Below are 22,325 nucleotides of genomic sequence, written 5' to 3'. Positions count from 1 at the left end.
TCTGCCTCTCCAGCCCTCTGACGATGTTAATTATTAAGTGTAGTTGTAGTTCATCTGTTGGCTGAGACTCAGGTTTATGCCAGAGAGACTACTCTGCCCAAGGGCAATCCTTTGTGGAGATGCGGAAGGGCGTTTCGTAGAGAGAGAGATAGGAGCGTACGAGCACAAAAGATGTGCAATAAATGATACGGAATGAAGATTGGAAATTATACCGCGCTGTACGAAGCAAGAGGGATACACAGAGAGCAGGAGGAGCGGAGCAAAGAGAAAATAATTGGGCCAAAGAGAGGGGAAAAGGGCTGTGGAGGAAAATGAGAGATGATAGAGGGAAAGGTTGAGCGTGATAACTGATCAAGGAAAAGCAATGAATCGAGCGAGACAGAGGGACAGAGGACGTCCCCACTGTGTCTCATCATCACTGATGGTGAATGATGGGCCAACGCTGGAAATACTCCCGTCTCATCCATCACTCACACTTTGACCCTGCTCCGTCCCTTCTTATGGGTGTGTGTGGATGTGTGTGTCTCATAGACATTCATGGTTATGCAAGTGATGCTGTAATGTCTACAGATGGAGCAGGATTAGATCCTCCTCAGCGTTGAGGAAATGAAGGAGGGAGTTGCGCTGAAGGACATCATTTTCTTTTGTGTGTGCGTGTGTGTGAGTGTTTATGTGTGTGTGTTTATGTGTGAGTGTGTGAGTGTTTATGTGTGTGTGTGTGTGTGTTTATGTGTGAGTGTTAATTGTGTTGTGTTCCAGTCCAGACAGGATGCAAGCACTGAAACTCAGGAGTCAGTTCCCACGGTGAGATGGGGGTTCCTATGGCAACCACAGCAAAGGGAGGACACTGGATTACCCTCTCTCTCTCTCTCTCTTTCTCTCTCTCTCTCTCTCTCTCTCTCTCTCTCTCTCTCTCTCTCTCTCTCTCTCTCTCTGTATGTCTGTCTCTCTCTCCCTCTCTCTGTCTGTCTGTCTCTCTCTCTCTGTCGGTCTGTCGCTCTCTCTCTTTCTCTCTCTCTCTCTCCCCCCCCCCTCTCTGTCTCAGGGGTGATAAAGGATTCTACTCTCATTAATTTTTCTGCCCTCTTGGGAGCAAAGTGTCCGGGCAGGGGACTCTATGTCTGTCTGTCTCTCTGTCTCTCCCTCTCTCTCTCTCTCTGTCTCTCTCTCTCCCTCTCTTTGTCTGTCTGTCTGTCTCTCTCTCTCTCTCTCTCTCTCTCTCTCTCTCTCTCTCTCTCTCTCTCTCCCCCCCCCCCCCCCGCCCCCTCAGGGGTCTCAGGGGTGATAAAGGATTGTACTCTCATTAATTTTTCTGCCCTCTTGGGAGCAAAGTGTCCGGGCAGGGGACTCTATGTCTGAGCGTGTCTGAGCGTGTGTGAGTGTGTGTGTGTGTGTGTGTGTGTGTGTGTGAGTGTGTGTGTGTGTGTGTGCGTCCATGTGCATGCTCCAAGGCTTTATTATTTACGCGTCCTTGGCTCTTGAATACGTTCCTGTCATCCATTCAGCAGCTTTCACGTTTGTGAGCGTATGTGTGCATCTGTGTTTGTGTGACGCAAACACAATCTTTCCTTTAACTTTCTACGTCTGACTCCTTCCCCCTTTAAACCGCTCTGCTTTCCACGTCTGAGCTGTGCTCCTTCTTCCAGTTTGACAGCTAGCAAGCAACACAGATGCACAGAAACCCACCATAAGCAAGTTTATACTGAAACTGACTTTAAATGTCTTGCCAACTGTTTCATGGTAGCTGTCTTTCTTTTGTAGTTGAGAGTATTACACATGTCACAACGTCCTGTCAGACGTTGTGCTTATAAATCAAAGTTGATACATTTAAGCCTATTATAGCTAGTTTGCACCCTTATAGCAATCATTTTATGGTTCGGTACATTCAGTTCTGCAGCTTGCAAATTCGATTTCACAAGCTGTGAGGTGCAAAATTCAGAGTTGTGTGTGCTTGCTCACAGAGCTTTTGTAAATTTAGTCCGGTAATGTTTTGTGCAGCGAAAGATAGACATGGCTGGACGTTTAATGTCCACCATTCGGTTTCCTCAGGGTTTCCCCCTGGGTTACAGCAGACATTACCATTGGCTAGCCACAGATGGATGACAAATCAAAGGAAAAACCTGAATAAATGAGCAGGGAAACATAATGTACGCAGACGATTCCACACAGGGCACGAGGGTCACTGGATGGTTTAATGAGAATGAAAATGATCTGAATCATATTCTATGGTCTTCACAGTCACCAGATCTCAATGTGATATTTTAGAGTGACATTGTAGACGGTGCTCTCTAATATATTTTTGGAAGAATGGTGTTTATTACTGCACTGGTAGAATCTATGACAAAGAGCACTGAGGCTGCCCTTGCAAGCTAATCTTTAAGGGACGGTTCAGCCCCAAATCAAAAACACATGTTTTTCCTCTACTGCTTTTTATTGATATATTGTTTTGGTGTGAGTTGCCTAGTTTTGGAGATATCAGCTCTCTCTCGAATGTAACGGGACTATATCGAACTTGGCTTGTGATCTGTTGATTAACTCGAGAAACCGAGTCATGATTTCAGTAAAGAGACATTGCTGTTTAGTTCTTCAAAATTATTTTCTTGTCACTTTGAGCACCACAATCCGAGTGCCATAGAGTCCCGTTATATTTGAGAAAAGGCAGACATGTCTGTGGCCTATATCTCCAAAATGAAGCAACTCACACCAGAAAAACCTAGATTGATAAAAAGCACTACAAGTAAGAAGAAAAATATGTATTTTTGATTTTCTAAGTGAGGACACCTGGGTGGAGCTGAAGTGGAACATACAAGCAGCAATCTACTCGGCTTGTTGTTAGGACTCCTGTCAATCAACCTAATTAGCTAAACGTACACGCACCGCTCCATGAAATGTGCTAATATTGAATTTTGCAAATGTAATCAATGTCCAATCTCTGCCGTGGTGTCGACCCTTAACCTTCTGTCACATGGTTTGAGCGTGTGAGCATTTTGGCCATCCTGCTGAACTGTGTGACTCTAGGGATGTTCCAGCCCTGTGACCACACACCCTTCCTGCTGCAGGTAACGCACACACCCACACGCACACAAAATCTGAAATTGCAAACTAATTATATTCAGCTTTGAGACTTTATTGTCAAGGGTCTGAAAAGTTTTTGATTTAATTTTTCCACCCCACTTAATCAGTTTACGCTAATCCTCTGTGTGTGTGTGTGTGTGTGTGTGTGTGTGTGTGTACAGGCTCTGGATGATGGAATCTTTGTTTTTTTTGCCACGGAAATGATAATGAAGATGGTGGCTCTTGGGGTCATAGGTCACAACGGTTACCTTGGCGACACATGGAACAGATTGGACTTCTTCATTGTTATTGTCGGGTGAGTGTACAACAGATGCACACGCATGCACATGTACACAAGCGCGTCTGACATTAAACATGAGCCAAAATTGTGTGTGTTTTGTGTAAAGCTGAGACACTTGTTTAATGCCAGTTAAATGTCAAGCGTGTGTGTGTGCGCGTGCTTAGATGAACTGGCGGAAAGTTGTGTGCGTGTGTGTGTGTGTGTGCGTGACAGCTCCGCAGAATGACAATGGCATCATTCGGTCCTGAGAGGCAGAGACCTCGGTGATTGGTCGTTAAAAGGCTCTGTATCTCAGAGTCGGTGCACTGGGTTCTGCTGGGATCCCTGTAGACCGTCAGGGTTTCCCAAGGTCAGGCTGAGCCAGTGACACAGCACTTTCCCTCTCCGCAGAATGCTGGAGTACTCGCTTGATGGACACAACGTCAGCCTATCAGCCATCAGGACGGTCCGGGTTCTCCGCCCGCTGCGAGCCATCAACAGAGTTCCCAGTGAGTTTTTATCCTTTTTTTCTTCCAACTGCACTCACAGAGCATTACGGCCGTTTTGCATTGTCTTTCACCGTCTTGGCTTTGTACTCAGGTACGCTGGCTTTTAAATGAAACAGTGACTGTGAGGGTAAAGTGCTGACTATGAACTTCTAGGAGTGTTCACATATAGATTGGGTGAAGAACAGTGTAGGACTCAGCTACCTTTAAGACAATGCAGCAGGTCAAAGACTGTAAAGAGATGAAGAGAAGAGGGAAGGCAATTTAGGGTTTTCTTTATGGCCAAAACACATAACATTAGTGACTGCACAATTCACTGACCTGACTGCAATCCAACTCACTGTGTGTTTGACTTGGACCAGATTGAGAGCACTCCCCCCCCCCCCCCCCCTACAGAACCAAGATGACTGCAGTGTAGACCTGGCAGAGCATCAGCAGGAAAGATATCGCCTGAAGCCCAATAAACCTTCTCTGTCCCTTATTACGAAACAATACTGTATAAAAAGGGATTCCATTTTTACATTGTTCATCTGACACGGAAACATCTTCAGCTGAAAGTCAGCAGTCGCATTCATAGCCAAGACATTAAAAAATGTGCCACCGTCCTTGTACTCTCTGGCCGACCTGTACATTTCACTTCATTTCATTGCTATTAGCGGCTCCTGCTTTCCTTTTGATGAATGCATGTTTAAAACAAATCAGCACACAGTGAACAAAGTCATGGAAACCATTGTGATTCTTGCGTTGTTCTTAACAGCTCGTTGCACAACCTGGCCAGCCAACTTACATTTGTTTACTACGCTCTGTGACCTTAGCACAACTTACCACTGAGTGTGGTTGAAGTAGCCACGTCTAAAAGCAGTAAAAAGGAAGACTTTGTATCTGTGCTCTTCAGCAGAGTGGAGGCTAATTATCACCATTTGAACTCTTAATTATTTGCCATTCAATTAATTGCACTGCTCTAACTTTGAGCATTGCACATTAAGAAATTCCTCTGGCCGACTCTTCCTGTGGCGCCATTTTGCTAAAAAGTTAAGTTTACATGCGGACGTTTGCTCGTATGTGCACAGTTGCCCGTGGTGTTTATGCTGTATGTGTGTGTGTTGGCAGGTATGCGTATCCTGGTGACCCTCCTTCTAGACACTCTTCCCATGCTGGGCAACGTGCTGGCACTGTGCTTCTTCGTCTTCTTCATCTTCGGCATCGTCGGCGTGCAGCTGTGGGCGGGGCTACTGAGGAACCGCTGTTTCATGGGAGAGGATGTCAAGATGTGAGTTGCCGTAGTAACCGGCAGATGTCACGACAAGGGGGTGAATTGGCCTCATTCACTCTGAAACCATGTGTCAAAAGTTTGCTCGCAACCGCTTAGCTTCTTTCACTTGTTACGTGATATCGGGGGGTGACCCCTCACGATTTTTTAATCCAATAATAAAAAAATTGAAAAATGAATTAATTAATTTTTTTTATTTTTTTTTATTATTAGAATAAGTATCAGTGTGGTTTGGGCATTTCAAGAATGCCATCAGTAATGTACCGAGCTGGATCAAACACAACTTACCTCAGGGGATGAAGGAGAATCATCTGAGGTGTGACCCCTCTCCAGGGCTGACTTCTCAAGAAAATATGAAGAAAAGGGCTTGGTCGAAGAAACTAATTCGTTATTTATTTATTTGCATTTACATCAAAGTATAATCTCTTTGTCCAAAATGCAGAGGAAAATCGTTAACTGAAAAATATAAGAAGAAATCACCTAAGTATTCAAAAACCCCTTCAGAGTAGTTTACAGACAAAGGATCTGTAAAAAGCTGACTCAGCCAGGCAGACGAAGCTGGCTGTGTAGCCTACGGAGGAAAAAGTTAATGATTCACCCAGCGCAGGACTGGACAGAGTGAGCTTTCTCTCCTGTTTCGACTTCAAAAACCTTCTAAGTTTTCTTAAAAACCTCCGACAGTCAAAGTCCGGAGATTCTGTAAAAAGTTAAAGTTTCACCCCGTGCAGGCAGGAGCCCTGCACGGGGTTAGAGCCTCCTTCCAACTCCTGCTCCAAGTCTTTCTTCCAAGGTCCTGCTCCAAGTGTCTTCTGCTGTTTCAAAACTGCTGGTATTTATACTAATACGGGCTTCAGATGTCTGACTTCACCCGGATTCCTACCCTTCACATCACTTGATTGATGACACAAAAACCCTTACATCAGCGTATTTTTCAGAAAGCCGGGTCTCTCTGTGTGTCGCTAAGAGCTCCCCCGCAGACTCAGCGACGCCACTGTCAAGGCCAAGTTATTTATGCTTCCCCCAGGCTACTCTTACTGATCTGACCGGGTCAGAGGTTCTCCCTGAAACCGCTGACTCGGCCCTTTTGACTTCGGCTGGGATTCTCCCTTCTTTCTTCTCTAGACTAATGACCCATATTCTCATGGATCACACTGCCTCCGGCTTCCCGGACTCCACGGGGGTGCGATGGCTGCCCCCCCCCCCCTCCTTCTCCCCTAGACTAGGTGGCGTCTGGGGGGGGGGTGAGGGTGTGTGTGTGTGTGTGAATGTATAGGAGAATGAGTGTGCGCCCATCCGTACACATCACAGGGGTTTTGGACAACCGCCTCAGAGCCTCAGAGTCATATGTCTGATTTAAACAACGGTTTTGCTGGTAGAGACATCACTACTTCGCAAAATCTCCACCGTGTTCAACACCCTCTCTTGCGAATCGTGACTTGTCTCTACCTCCGTTCTTGTATCACACAAAAGACAATGTCAATGTCTATCGCAGTGAACGGAAGATCAACCATTTTCTATGCTATCTGGGCTAATTCGCCACATCTCCTAACACCCTCTCTCGAATGGCACCAGATACACGAAAAATAGAACATCTCATACTCTCACAGTAGAGGTCCATCATAACTTCTGTATCGTCAAAAATGCACAAAAGCAGGTATTCCCAGAAAAACAACGGGAACCTGAATCATATTGAAACACAACACATGAAATTATATCATTGAAATAAAGACAGGAAAAAGAAAATGAATCCTATCTGAAAACATAGTTTAAAAGAAGAAAAAGCAACGCTAAAAAGTAAAACACTCCCCATCCCCAAAAACAAAAGCCACCTCTCAAAGATATCATAAAAGTACAGGATACAAAACGTTGAACATATCAGAAAATACAAAATACCCCCACAACCTCTTTGTTTTTGTATTTTTTCTTTTCTTCGCTCTCCTAGAGCAGAAAAGTCAATGTCCAGAGTCACATGCGAGCCACGCCAGTACCCGTCACTGTCGATAGTTCAGCATCTCCCGTCCAAGACGTCACCTGTCTCAGCCCGCTTTCTGTCCCAGAGGACATATTCCTCTACCCCCTGGTCGTTAGAGTCGATGCAGGCCCCCGGGCCCACGGAAAGTCCAGTTTCAGTATTTGGATACTGATAAGGACCCAGGTCCGCGTAGGCCGGTTCTCCCCCGATGGGCTGATGGTCCCTCAGGTCCGTTGCATCACGTAAGGGCCCGTACACGTTTCGGGGATTGATTTCTTCGTCCACAGAGTGGACAGAGGTCAGGGTCATGTTGACGTTGGGAGACAGAGAGGGAGAGATAGCAGTGGGTGATTCTGGCGAGTCCGACAGTGGTACAACCCGCCGGTCCAACTGGACCTGCCCCGAGCTTGGAGATTCGGTGTGGTTAACCTGGAGACCTCAGGGATGAGAGGTTAAACCCAATATATCCAGGGGATGAGGATAAAAGTATTCAACAAAAATAGCAGTAAAGTATCAAAGAAAGAGAAAACCTTAAATGACTACCTGTTTCAACCTGTCCTTTCTAGACTGAAGCGTGCTATCTCGCAGCCGATTAAGTTTTATACAATCGTGAAGGATATTGTTAGCTGCTGTTGCCCTCGCCCTTCTGTATGCCATATGAAAGTACAGATCAGGATCATAGATCGTTGGGCTGGGCCAGTCATCTGGTCCAAGATTCATTTTCACACAATGACCAGGGTAGAAATTGTGTAGAAATCAAAACATAAAAATCTGAAAAGGCTCTCTCCTTCCTTAACTAGAATATTCAACTTAAAAGTTTGAAAAAGTTTTAAAACTAAAAATAAATGCTCAGTCCGTAACAACTGCATAAAACACTCAAACGATGTGTATATAATCCCTACTTAATATAAAGGATAAGATCGTAAAAAATATAAAATAAGAAATGAACAAAATGTCCTCGCAGGAGAAACTGAAAAATCAGAGAAGCTTGTGTAAAATATACGGCTGATAAGAATTGAACTGGTAAAGTAACAAACAAAAAATGATATACTTTTAAAGGATTAAAGACCCTAACTATATTTAGAGAAACGGTGATTTTGGAGTTCCCCTGAATGCCAATAGATGGCTGTCCAGGCTCATTCTAGGCAAAATCATGTCCCCTGAGCAGCTGATGATCCAGCCGGTTTGTGGAATGTCAAGTGTGAGGTCACAGAAGTCAACGTGAGGCCCATGCCTGATGGGATACTGGCTTGCCTTTTTTCTTTTCCTGGCGTAGCTGTCTTGAAGCCATCAACCATCGTTCACTGTTGACCCGTGACCTCACTTTGTGTTGGATGTGTTCTAAGGTTAGGAAGAGGAACTAGATTTTGTGTCAAAAAACCTATTGACCTTGTCGTGTCCCTCATTTCGTAATCCCTCATGCATATTGGTCCCTATTTGAGAGGCTTGTTCAAGCAGGACCTCAGTGAGTGCATCATTCCCTCTCCACCCTGGAGGAAAGATAAGGGAAGGTTCAGCCATTTTCGGACTAGCGTGGGCCATTTATTCTGCTTGTCGTGGCTTGTCGTGGGCGAGCGGTTTGCTTTTTTTCCTTAGTGAAGTCTCTTTGTCACCATCATTCTAGCTCATTCTGAGCTGCCGTGAAAGCAAGGGAAGGAGGGGCTGCCCCTCCTCCCCTGATCGCTCCCTCTCCTCTGAACAAGGAGGGAGCGTTTTTGACTTTAACCTGAGAGACACACAATCTGATCCCCTATTTCACACCTTTAGTGTTTTAGGGCCTAAGGCCTCTCAGGTATCCAGCCATGCAATAATATAACAGTGATATTATTACGATTTTAACGCGAGAGAGAAAATCTGATCCCCTATGTTACACATTCTCGTGTTTTAGGGCCTAATCTCTCTCGAGTCTCTGCTTTTTTCTTTCTTTGCAGTCAAGACACCTTCCAAAAGAGCTGTCACCTGTGACATTGTCATGAGTTCACAAGAGCCCGCCCACGTCAACCAGAGGCAGCGACCAGAGCAGCCACAGCTGATGACGAAGGACCGAGTACTTCCGTTAGATTTTCGCTGGAACTTAACCGCTGAACAAAGAGGGGGGAGCTGCCTCCCCTCCTCTGCCTGCTCTCTCTACTAGGAGCAAAAAGGAGGGGGCCGCCCCTCCTCCCCTGCTCGCTCTCTCTCCTCTGAGCAAAAAGGAGGGGGCCGCCCCTCCTCCCCTGCTCTCTCTGCTAGGAGCAAGGGGGGGGGCTTTTTAAATTTTGCAGCAATAAATATTAACTAAAATCAACACTGTAATACTACCCCACCCTAGGCATGCGATAATGTAACAGTGATATTATTACGAACAACAATTGGTAGGGAAGGTTGCATCACTGTTCTTTTATCCTCGGGAGGATCCGTGTACTTTAACCCGAGAGGGAACCGCTGTTCTACCTAGAATACACGTTCTAGTGTTTCTAGGATCTAATCCCTCTCGAGTCCCTGTTCGGGCGCCATGTTACGTGATATCGGGGGGTGACCCCTCACGATTTTTTAATCCAATAATAAAAAAATTGAAAAATTAATTAATTAATTTTTTTTTTTTTTTTTTATTATTAGAATAAGTATCAGTGTGGTTTGGGCATTTCAAGAATGCCATCAGTAATGTACCGAGCTGGATCAAACACAACTTACCTCAGGGGATGAAGGAGAATCATCTGAGGTGTGACCCCTCTCCAGGGCTGACTTCTCAAGAAAATATGAAGAAAAGGGCTTGGTCGAAGAAACTAATTCGTTATTTATTTATTTGCATTTACATCAAAGTATAATCTCTTTGTCCAAAATGCAGAGGAAAATCGTTAACTGAAAAATATAAGAAGAAATCACCTAAGTATTCAAAAACCCCTTCAGAGTAGTTTACAGACAAAGGATCTGTAAAAAGCTGACTCAGCCAGGCAGACGAAGCTGGCTGTGTAGCCTACGGAGGAAAAAGTTAATGATTCACCCAGCGCAGGACTGGACAGAGTGAGCTTTCTCTCCTGTTTCGACTTCAAAAACCTTCTAAGTTTTCTTAAAAACCTCCGACAGTCAAAGTCCGGAGATTCTGTAAAAAGTTAAAGTTTCACCCCGTGCAGGCAGGAGCCCTGCACGGGGTTAGAGCCTCCTTCCAACTCCTGCTCCAAGTCTTTCTTCCAAGGTCCTGCTCCAAGTGTCTTCTGCTGTTTCAAAACTGCTGGTATTTATACTAATACGGGCTTCAGATGTCTGACTTCACCCGGATTCCTACCCTTCACATCACTTGATTGATGACACAAAAACCCTTACATCAGCGTATTTTTCAGAAAGCCGGGTCTCTCTGTGTGTCGCTAAGAGCTCCCCCGCAGACTCAGCGACGCCACTGTCAAGGCCAAGTTATTTATGCTTCCCCCAGGCTACTCTTACTGATCTGACCGGGTCAGAGGTTCTCCCTGAAACCGCTGACTCGGCCCTTTTGACTTCGGCTGGGATTCTCCCTTCTTTCTTCTCTAGACTAATGACCCATATTCTCATGGATCACACTGCCTCCGGCTTCCCGGACTCCACGGGGGTGCGATGGCTGCCCCCCCCCCCCCTCCTTCTCCCCTAGACTAGGTGGCGTCTGGGGGGGGGGTGAGGGTGTGTGTGTGTGTGTGAATGTATAGGAGAATGAGTGTGCGCCCATCCGTACACATCACAGGGGTTTTGGACAACCGCCTCAGAGCCTCAGAGTCATATGTCTGATTTAAACAACGGTTTTGCTGGTAGAGACATCACTACTTCGCAAAATCTCCACCGTGTTCAACACACTCGGCTAATATTTCTAAGAGGGGATCGATACCACAAGTCTGATCTTGTTTGTTTCTCTAATCTGCTCTGTCTGGAACCTCCAGAATTAGAGATCACAAATCAAGGGAGTTAGGGGATTAGGAGGGCTAAGTGAATTTTTTGTGTCGCTACGCAGGGACTCTCAGTGGCTGTTTCAACCCTCAGAGTTTCATTGTCACTCCAGTTCTCTCCTACGTGATCCTTCATGTCATTCTCGATCACCATCGCCGTTACACCATCGCTACCGACCTCGCTACCGACCTCGCTCCTGCTCACATGTTCACAAACACGATGGGATAATATCACATAACATCAGCATCATGTACGTAGACATCTGCATCATGTTCACCACCTGACCTCACATCTGCTCAACCATCCCGATTAGATACTAATCCCTGAGGGCGGTGAATTCAGAGGTGGGGCTATGTCGAAACAGCCTTCATACTGTTGTACTGTTCGGAGTAGTCAAATAAAACGAATGTAGGTACAGTTACTACACTAACTGAAGAAGTACTAATAATGATAATAACAATACACTTTATTGAAATAGCATCTTTAAAAACAATATTTCAATCAGCGTAACAAAGGAAAAACCACATTAAAACAAATCTGCTCCACCATTAAACACAAGTACAGTAAATAAAAAAAATTAAATGAAACAGTAAAATAATCACATGAAATAAAAAATAAAATTGTAATTAGTGTTTTATTGAATTTTTATTTTAACACATTTTGTTCACATTTTGTTCAAACAAATTAAATTACTTTATTTATGTATAAAAACACAAATCAAATTCTTCTTAAAATAGTTTAAAAGCAACAAATGAATTCTCAGGCACATAACGAGTATGTAAGTGTTATGTACGTGGTGTGTGATTTACTTCAATATTACATTAACAATGTATTTAAAGTATAGTTTCCCCACTTTGTCACACATTTCTCCCTCCTGTCCTTCAAGCTGAAAGAAATGTGTTCGTATGTTGCCAATTTTGCCTACACTCTGTGAACCGTTCATGGAATAAGGGCTCGTCTGGGTTCCTCCAGTATGATTTGCTTCCCCACCATTATAATGGTCTGAATAAAGTCTGTGACTCCACAGCGAGATGTCATACGTGGATCACTGAGAAGATACAGCCCCGGGCAGAGCTCTAAATTGGTCCGGGTATTATTTATTATACGTTCATGAACCTTGAGCCAGCAGTTCTGAATCATGGCACATTTCCATAGTAGGTGAAGAAGAGGCCCTTCAGAGTTGCAGCAATTCCAGCAGTCAGCGTTGTCCCTGAGTTTAAGCCTAAACAGTCAATAAATGCAATTTAGAATCTTAAATTCAATTAATCTGGAATGTCTCTTGATACCCTCCGAACGTTTTCACATAGAGTACGCTCACTGGCCACTTCATTAGGAACACTTGTACAATCGAATACAACAGCTCTGCCATGAATTCTACTCTTACGGAGCGTATAATTATTCAGCTTTTGTTGACACGGTCAGAAAGGTAATTATTCTACTTTATGTTAATGTAAATGAACTGCTATTGTCACACAATTGTGCACAGCACAGCACACTGTATGCCTCTGTATTTAACCCATCCTAGTTTTAGTCCAGGGAGCAATTTGGTGGTCCGGTGCCTCTCCAGCTGCCATTCCACTCTCTGTGCTTAATCATGCAAGGACTTGAACGGGCGACCCTCCAGTTACCAAGCCACGTCCGCACGGATTAAGCTACTGCTGCCCGTAGTATTGAGGTCATAGTGGGTGGAGGTGTTGTACTGGGGTGCATTATATTGAAAGGTGATTCTATTATATACAGATATCTACTATATATATGTTAAATATGTCCCTCTCATGTATGTAAATGGCGGAGCCAAAAAAAGAAACGCCTCTCAATAAAGTGCTGTCAAGTTCAACACCACTGCAAACTACAAGCTCAATAATAAACATGTAGTTCAATCAATATCTCTCAGACAGTGCCAATCACAACTTTGTAAAGATATAATGTATGTATTGGCTCACATCAGATTCTACAAGCCTATCGAAGTGGCCGAGGAGTGTATATGATCCCACTCTTTCTCTGCAACATTGATGTTCAAATCTACTGTCAGAGCATAAGATACAGCAGCTGCCTGCTGCAAATTCATTGCACAATAAATAGACACCTCTTGTGCCAGACCCATAACCTTTATAGCCTGAGAGAGGCGATCCGACTGTAATGTAGACTAGCAGGTGTTGGAGTAAAAAGATGGGGGTTTAAAAAGTGATTGTGATTAAAGAGTGCATGAGCAAACTACTCAGTTATTTGGCAGTAATTCTCTGTTGTCACATTGGAGAGCCGTAGACTCAAAGCAGTTCCGTTTAGTATGACTGTAACACAGCATTATGACAAAAAACAGAAGCACTGCATTATTCTTATTGTATCACTGAGACAGGAGTCTGTGATTGCAGTCTAACACACGACAGCTGTACGAGGAAAGACAAGATCACGTTGTTGTTGGTTCCTGCTTTTGCCTCATGTGGTCACATTAGCCTGCTGCAGAAGTAGCCAATACATCTTTACCCAGAGCTAATCCTTCTCTCGATTTCATTTTGCAGTTCGCAATTTGGATTTTTTTCTGCTTCATAAACAAGAAAATGACCTTCCTCAATAATAAGTGAGCCAGTGCTGTTTCTCTGTGACCCTTCTCTTCGCCACAAATAATTGATTGCTTATCTCTCCACTGCACCCTCCCTCCCTCCCTCTCGCTTTTCTTTTTTCCCCTTCATCTGTATTTCTCTCTGTTTCCTCATTTCCTCCTCAAGCGAACTTATGTCTTTCTGTTTTTTTTCAGCAATCAGACCTTTTGTACAAACAAAATGTCGATAACATTTTCTATCTTTCTAATTATTGTTCACACTTTACCTGAATTTTGTTTTTGGCCGATTTAAGCAGAAGACCAATTCAATGTGTTTCCTGATTGGACAAAAACCAACAACGAAATGATTTGAATAACAAGTATTATTTGTGCATCCAGAGTCTGAGACAGCGTATTCATCTGTGCTATAGAGCTCCATTGTTGTCCAAAATGAGTCAATCTCACATACATGGCCCTGTTGTTGTAAGTACCCACTCGTTCACCAAATGTCCAAATAATCCGTATCTGAAAATAGTCTGCAATAGACGTAATGTTTGCTCCTGCCTGAGTATTGACTGCCAAAAACAACAACAATGTCCAGCTGTTAATGCAAAAATGCAACTATATCTACATTTCTGTGATCCATTTTCAAAGATTCTTAAGGACCAAATGGACCATTGGGCTGAGTGCCCCAGACAGAAAAAAAGAAGTTAAAAAGTTCTGAGAAACACACTCAAGCATTGTTGGTTTTGGTCTTTTTTGGAGGAGTTGTTGACAATAAGGATATACTTTTTTTTTATGTGTAATAAATAAAAGAATATATTTTTTTCAGGAGATACAACATCTCCTTCCTGAGTGGCTACTATCGGCCGGATGGCACCGAGGACCGTCCCTTCATCTGCTCAATGGAAAGAGAGAACGGGATGCTTCGATGCACTGACGTGCCTCGCCGCCGCGTGAGCGGGACTTCCTGCTTCCTGGGTGCTGAGGAGGCCCCTCCAGAGCTGGGACTCAATGTAGACGAACAGGCGTCATGTGTAAACTGGTACCAGTATTACAACGAGTGTCGTGCCGGCGAACTAAACCCACACAAAGGAGCTATTAACTTTGATAACATCGGATATGCATGGATTGCCATTTTTCAGGTAAATATTGAACAATTTATATTAAGATATCCATCTTTAATCATTTCATGATGATGCACACTACACACTACATTCTGTGTGTGTGCTTTCATACAGGTAATTACTCTTGAAGGTTGGGTGGACATCATGTACTATGTCATGGATGCACATTCCTTCTACAACTTTATCTACTTCATCTTCCTAATTATTGTAAGCGATCTCACACACACACACACACACACACACGTAAAAACAGCTAGACCACATACTGTATGCCGTATACTGTGTGCTACAACAGAGTGTAATGTGTACCTTGTCGTGACCAGGTGGGCTCCTTCTTCATGATCAACCTGTGCCTGGTCGTCATTGCAACCCAGTTTTCTGAAACAAAGCAGAGGGAACATGCATTAATGAAATCAGAGCAGCACGCCCGGCAGCTCCACCAATCAGCTTCCACGCTGGCCAGCGACAGTCAACCAGGAAGCTGCTACGAGGAGATGATCCGCTACATTGCTCACCTGGGCCGCAAGGCGTGGCGACGGCTGTCCCGCTGCTACACTCAGACACGCACACACTTTCACTGCGCGTGCGCAAAGAACCGAGGAGGCGGAACGGCCAGAGGGAGCGGAGCAGGAGAAATGAACGGACTTGCCCACCGGCACTCGGGACACGTGCCCAACGACCTGTCGCACATTCATCAGCTTTATCATCACCATCACCAGCGTCATCACCAGCATCAACAGCCTCAGCTTGAGCCTGCTGTCAGAAATGGGGGGAATGGTTTTAATTATCCCTTCATATCGCCCCTCCTCAGTCACCTGGATGCAAAGGCCCTGGACAAGAAGAGGCTGGTTGCCAAGGAGGCCGTCAACAGACTGCCACAGCTGGAGGTGGAGGATGGTGAGTACGAAGGGGTGTGTGTGTGAGTGTGAATGTGTGAGCGCGAGTGCTGTCAAGGACACAGCTTGCCAACCTGCCTTACTGGGGTGGATGCTTAGATGTGGAGGCCCCCTGTATTCTAGCAACATTAGCGGTGTGTTTTTTTTAAATAAAAAGAGTCAACAGAGCTTTAATGTTCCTCTGTGTTCCTGAGTGATTTGAATAACTTTGCTTTGTTCTTTAAATACTTTCTTAAAAGAAAACTAATCCTTGAGGCTCACTTCTACCAAATTACAACAGAGACATGCAGATCACAGACGTCTGCCCCTCTGACGCAATGGAGGTGAATTCAATTTTTGCTTTTTGGTGCTCAAAGCATTATGATGAAGAAGAAGAGCTTCCACTTGCTAGAGTCTGCACATAAAAACAAAACATTAACAAGCTTTTGGTCATCGACCTTGATTAGGCCTTCAAGGTAAACTGAATGCAAGAACACTGTGGCGTATATTTATCATCAGGTAATTAGCCCAAAGGCAACACATCTGTCTATCCCTTACATAAGATCACACTTGGGGCATTGTAGTCACATGGGATTTGTGGACAACAAATATGGGGAATACGATAAATGAAGGGGAAGGGAACAACACATTACCAGCAGCTGCATGCGACAGAAACAAGGACGCTGCGAGAAAAAAAAACATCAGGAAAATTATTCAAGCCTAAAGGTTGGTGTGTCAACAATTGACAGTTGATACAAGACATCTCTGTCAAACAACCTTTTGTCCTGATCTCCTCCTCTATGATTGAGTCCCTGAAGTCTGAGTGGAGTTAAAGTTAGGCTTGGTAATCTTCTTTGATATTTTTGTTGAAATTCTCATTACATCGCAAAAGAAATCAATGAATCAAATGTTCTGACTAAAAAAAACATCTGGTGTCTGTGGCTGTCGCAGGACTGTAATAAGCCAGTCCAATCATTTGGCCTGAAATGATGCTAGATTCATAGATGCTAGATTTAGGGGCGTTTGGGGTTTGTGCTGATAGCTACTTTCATTTCAAAATAGTTGGCAACACTGGTCTGGGTTTTTTCGGTTGGATCATATTGAAAATCTAGTGTACTCCTGCTAGTTTCTCATGATTACCAACCTTAGCTTTAAGATGTGAAAGTTAGGGAGTAAGTATTCATTAAAATGATTTTCAATAGGATACTGAAGATAATGTCAAATTACTCCAGAAAGGACGACTCCATGAAATTGCACTTCCTTAAAATTGGGGGACTCACACTTCATGGAAACATAAAAGAGGATGGTCATAAAACCAAAGCAGCAGATGCCAAGATACCCTGACCTTAAACCCCCGGTGTGCTCCAAAAGACCAACATGCCCTTCAAACTCTGTACGCATGCTTTCCATAATACAGTCATAATCTCTAAGCCGAGGTAACCCTGATGACATCACAATGATATCTTCGGGGGCTATTTCCTTCGACTTTACAAAGCTCCTCCAGAGTTAGAAGACATTGGACTGTTTTCACAGGCTGAATACTCCCCGTGATAAGTGACCTCGATGTGTAAAATCGGTAAAGAGAAAATAATATAAAATATTAATGCAATGCTGTTATAAATCATAATTGTAGCTGACACACTTGCAATACAGAAACAAGGGAGTAGAATTATTCAGTGTGCTTACGTGCATTGGGCCAAAGTGCTGGAAATTGAAGCTCCAGGTACATTTTCTTTTTTGCAGTGCAGAGACATTTTCAGCAAGTCTGCCCGCTGAAAGGTTCCTTGCAGCTCACCTTATCTGTGGACACACCACAGAACCGCTAGATTGGATTTCCTATATCGGCCTCCAACTAAACATGAATTTGTGATAATAATTGTGATGACAAGTGAACTGCCCGTGTTAGATTAGTGTTTGTCGGTATGTCATTGGAGCATTTCTCCTGAGATGCTTGCTAATGAATTCTGCTGAAATTTTACTCCCGCTTCACTCCAGACCCCCTTCCCCCTAACACACACACACACACACACACACACACACACACACACACACACACTTCCCTGTTCTAATAAAATAACTCACCATCTTCACAAAAGCATCCCAACTGCACAGTTGCTTCTATGTTGTTGAATTTTTGTCTCCCAGAAATGAAAGGAAGGTGCTCTCCTTCAGCAAGCAGAGAATACATTGAATGACAGAATGTTTGCAGGAGTGCAACACACAGAATCAGCTATTTACTGTTACCTTTGTGCTTGTGTGATTTTCGTGGCCCATGTCTACATCACCTCCTCCTTGTGTCTGTGCAGGTGTGTGCACTGGGCACCCTGGGTTACCATTGCCAGGTGAAGTTCAAGGAGACTCCTCAGTGTGCCCGTACTGCATTTACTACAACCAAATTAATGACAGCAAAAATGTTAATGAGCAGCCTGAAGACCAGCATCATGGGTACAGCAACTCATGCCATAGCAACAGCCCGTGTCATAGTAACAGCCCGTGCCACTGTAGCAGCCCCTGCCACGGTGATGCACAGGTGTCTGAGCCAACGAAAAGGCTGTGCGAGCGTTGCTGGGCGGGACTTCAAACTAAACTGGAACTCATTGTTGGCAGCAGATACTTCAGTAGAGGAATCATGATTGCCATCCTTATTAACACACTGTCGATGGGCATAGAGTACCACGAACAGGTATGTTTGTGTGTGTGTGTTAGCGTTAGAGGCTGTATGTTTGTGTATGCACATGCGTGCACATGCCATGTGCATGCCTCTTGCAGATTGGATGTGAATACAATTTGATTTGTGATTACAATTTTGACGGATGTGCTACTCATTGTGTGTGTGGTGGAGTCAATAAACGTACCCTTCAATCATCATTTACAGCACCGAGCATATGGGATCACAAAGTGTGTGTGCGTGTGACTGTGTGGGTGTGTGCATGCATGTGTCAGGAGGTGGAGAAACTCATAAGTCCTGAAGTGTTAATTAAAGCGTGACCCTGGGACAGAGAGAGTGAGCGGAGACGGGGCAGAGTGAGAGAAGAGAGCGAATGAGGAGGAAGAGGAGGACAGATCTGACATTGTGATTGGCTGAAAGGCAGGCGGAGACTGTGGGAGACGTGGGAAGATTGCGTTTGGCCCATTTCCTGAACAATATGACTGATCTGGATGGTTTTGACTTCTTGAAGAACTAATGTTTAAGGATAAGTCCAGCTTTAGTTCATCCTTTTTTTACTACCAACAAATCCTTTGAAGAAACCAAAACCAACAGAGAAAGTGTATGAATGAATTAAGTGATATATGAATACGTTGCCAAAGCCCCATATAGATTTTTTCCCTCTGTACCATAGAAATAAATTGTCATCTAAAAACTATTAAGTACAAAGAGCCTTACTATTTCATTGGACTACGTTCCCTCATTTCAGGGAAGGTGAAAAGTGCAGTTTAGTCTGAAACACCTCAGAGACTTGTTTGTTAACTCAGAAGGCCTTTCAATCTTTCAACCACTTTTTTTTTAAAGTCATGATCTAGAACTAAACATGAACTACTGTTGTGCTAATTGAAAATGTCTCGCTAAACGGGAACACAAGACACTTTCACTTATTTGAAAGTAAACCTGCAGAGCAAGATTCTTTTAAATGTTATCGGTGTTCTGCAGTTGAAATCAATCTTGATAACTTTGGTAGCACTCTTGTTGGACAAACATCAGATTAACAAGCCTGCCCCTTAAGAATAAAAGTGTATCACTCTCTCTATTCCAACGGATTATGGGTAACCTGCAGCGGCTTCTCTCTCCATATCTCAGACTTCATTCTCATAAACCTTCACTGTAGCCCTGATTAGCAATTCAAAAACTCCTAACATGTTGACTCCACTGCCAGTCTGTCTGCCTCTGTTTATTTCTTCATTTTTGCCCTTTGCCTGTCTAATATCTGTACATCACTCTCTCCCCGTTTTCTCCCCACAAACACTGCTCCTCTTCAGCCGAAGGAGCTGACAGATATTTTGGAGATCAGTAACATGGTGTTCACGAGCATGTTCAGTCTTGAGATGCTGCTGAAGCTCATGGCTCTCGGGCTCTTTGGCTACGTCAAGAACCCCTACAACGGCTTTGACAGCATCATTGTCATCATCAGGTGGGTCCCTGAGGGGAGGGGGCGGGTCGTAAGTTTACTCCAAAATAGGAATTCTGTTTATAGGTATTCGTTCAGGTATCCTCACTGCGGTTCTGCATCTGGTTGCACTCTTAGTCCAAGGGCCCTGTATTCACTCCATTGTGTTGTACTACAAGCTAAATTATGTGTCCGTGCTTGAAGGGCTTTGCTTGTTTACCGTGCCAGTGCACACTGCTCTCACCTCTTCTTTTATCTTTTATCGGCTGCTAAGTTGTAAACAGCATTGGCCCATATCCTCTTTTCAGAATCCACATTGTCACTGTCATAAAAGTGACTTAGCACTTTTCCTACCTGGAAGTGAGGCTTTTTATGGATGATATTAATGCTGACGTCAAAAGAGCTCGAGCTGCAGTTCAGTACATATTGATTCCTTCGGTTGCTTTAATGTGAATTCAACTTCCTGTCATTGCCGTGTGTTTTAGTGTGTGGGAGATTGTCGGCGAGGCAGAGGGAGGGTTGTCGGTGCTTCGTACCTTCCGACTGTTGAGAGTTTTGAAGCTGGTCCGCTTCCTTCCCGCCCTGAGGAGGCAGCTGGTGGTGCTGATGAAGACCATGGACAATGTGGCCACGTTCAGCATGTTGCTTATGCTCTTCATTTTCATATTCAGGTATATTCTCTCTCTCTCTCTAAAAGTGACACTGCATGCTGAGACAATCCAATCTGTTTTCTCAGCTTGAATTACACATTACAAGAATCAAAATCATTAGTTCTGACCTTTCTCTTGCGTCGTTACAGGATATATTACTGCATGCGTCATCACCTTTTACACATACACAATTATTCACACAGGCATTACATTTACAAATTGAATCACCATTTAATGAAAGTAATGTGTTCGCTCATTGTTTTGTTTGTGTGTTGCAGTATCTTGGGGATGCATTTGTTCGGCTGTAAATTCGGTTTGCGACAAGACAGTGGAGACACTTTACCTGACAGAAAGAACTTTGACTCTCTGCTCTGGGCGACTGTCACTGTGTTTCAGGTTCGACAAACACACCGACATGCTCTCTCTCTCTCTCTCTCTCTCTCTCTCTCTCTCTCTCTCTCTCTCTCTCTCTCTCTCTCTCTCTCTCTCTCTCTCTCTCTCTCTCTCTCTCTCTCTGACACAGATACAAACATACAGATATGGATGAGCACACAAATAAGTATATTTCCCCATCGATTAATTACTGTTAAATGGTATTTTAAAATGAATTGGGATGAGATCCAAAAACAGCAGCTGCTGCTTTCACTAGTAGCAGCCCTCTCTTATTTAATTTGCTCCAGTTTGGGAGTGCTCACACTCCATTTTCTTTTCCAACAAAATTTAAAAACTCCCAGTGGGCAGGTAAGATACGCTTCACAAGCAAAGTGGGAGGAAGAGTAATGAAACAAGCACTCTACAGGAGCTCGTTCAACACTGATGAGCATAATTACCATTCTACTGACAATGTGATATTAAATGAAGAATCTGCTCCTATTCTTCTCTCTTCTTCTTCATCGTTCTAATCCCCACGTCAGTTTGACTTCCACCGTCTCGTCCCATCTGCAGATCCTCACCCAGGAGGACTGGAACGCGGTGCTCTATAACGGGATGGCCTCCACCACGCCGTTGGCTGCCCTCTACTTTGTAGCCCTCATGACCTTTGGCAACTACGTCCTCTTCAACCTGCTCGTAGCCATTTTGGTTGAGGGCTTTCAAGCCGAAGTAAGGGCAAAGATGCTGTTTTATTTGAGCTACTTAGAGAACGAGGCAGAGAGAACTTGACTAATTGAGCCCTGTTGTGCCGATAATACCAAAGCTGCCGACAAGAGAATAATCTCCACCATCCTGCCTGTGTGGTTTCTCCCCTCTCTCTCTTTATCCATCACTCTTGTTCTTTCGCAGTTGTCCTCCCTTTCTCTATCTCACTCTCTCTTTCCATCCCCTTGTCTCTCTTTCTCTCCATCTTTCTTTCTCACTGACACACAATACTCTCCAGGGTAGGATGTGTTTGATATCACCTGCCATTCACAGCTGGTGAGCTTTTTTTGTTTAGTTTTCAGCTTTTATCTCCAGCATCAGAGAGTACTTGCTTCCCCGCTCTCTCTCTCTCTCTCTCTCTCTCTCTCTCTCTCTCTCTTTCTCTCGCTCTGTCTCTCTCTTTTTCTCTCCCTCTCTCCGTCTCTCTCTGTCTCTCTCTCTAACACACACACACACACACACACACACACACACACACACACACACACACATACAGAGAGAGAGAGATACCCTTTGCCAAAGCCGTCTGCCTCCATCTTTCTGGTGTGAATTTTAATTAAATTCTGTAAAGCTTTATTGGCGTGACTACAGGAGATCGCTGCCAACGCCATGCACATAACTCAACTACAGAACACTGGAGACCCCCTTCGCCCGTCTGCCTTCCACTCTTTGTCTCTCAGTGTTTCCCTCTCGACTTAATCATATTTTTCACTTTTACAGACAGTGAGAAAGGGGAAGGTGAGGCTGATGATGAAGATTATGATGATAGCGGTGATCCCAGTGATGCGTGTGTGTGTGTTTTTAGGGAGATGCCAACAGAGCTGAGGCCGATGACGAGAGACAATCGCTCAGTTTCGAGGATGAGGAGAAGTTGAGAGAGCTGTACGCTGCAGGTACAAACTCTTAGATAAACTTACA

General features: G+C 44.2%; 1 protein-coding gene across 1 annotated transcript in view; it reads left to right on the top strand.

The window, feature by feature from the left end:
- LOC306785053 (voltage-dependent T-type calcium channel subunit alpha-1H-like) overlaps positions 1 to 22,325 on the top strand; it is a gene marked incomplete at both ends in the record, with an annotated part of 47,108 nt that overhangs the window by 3,879 nt on the left and 20,904 nt on the right. Inside the window, 13 exons of the mRNA XM_079279278.1 lie at positions 2,976 to 3,059; positions 3,237 to 3,370; positions 3,746 to 3,843; positions 4,951 to 5,110; positions 14,348 to 14,660; positions 14,757 to 14,849; positions 14,966 to 15,539; positions 17,824 to 18,200; positions 19,493 to 19,644; positions 20,106 to 20,291; positions 20,549 to 20,666; positions 21,216 to 21,371; positions 22,213 to 22,300. Of these exons, the coding sequence (XP_079135404.1) occupies positions 2,976 to 3,059; positions 3,237 to 3,370; positions 3,746 to 3,843; positions 4,951 to 5,110; positions 14,348 to 14,660; positions 14,757 to 14,849; positions 14,966 to 15,539; positions 17,824 to 18,200; positions 19,493 to 19,644; positions 20,106 to 20,291; positions 20,549 to 20,666; positions 21,216 to 21,371; positions 22,213 to 22,300 (2,533 nt within the window). The remainder of the gene's footprint in view (positions 1 to 2,975; positions 3,060 to 3,236; positions 3,371 to 3,745; positions 3,844 to 4,950; positions 5,111 to 14,347; positions 14,661 to 14,756; positions 14,850 to 14,965; positions 15,540 to 17,823; positions 18,201 to 19,492; positions 19,645 to 20,105; positions 20,292 to 20,548; positions 20,667 to 21,215; positions 21,372 to 22,212; positions 22,301 to 22,325) is intronic.

The sequence above is a fragment of the Melanostigma gelatinosum genome (genome assembly GCF_949748355.1).
Source record: "Melanostigma gelatinosum genome assembly, chromosome: 11".
Taxonomy (NCBI): Eukaryota; Metazoa; Chordata; class Actinopteri; order Perciformes; family Zoarcidae; genus Melanostigma; species Melanostigma gelatinosum.
The sequence above is the reverse complement of the archived record's forward strand: the minus strand, read 5'-3'. Positions and strand labels throughout refer to the sequence as shown.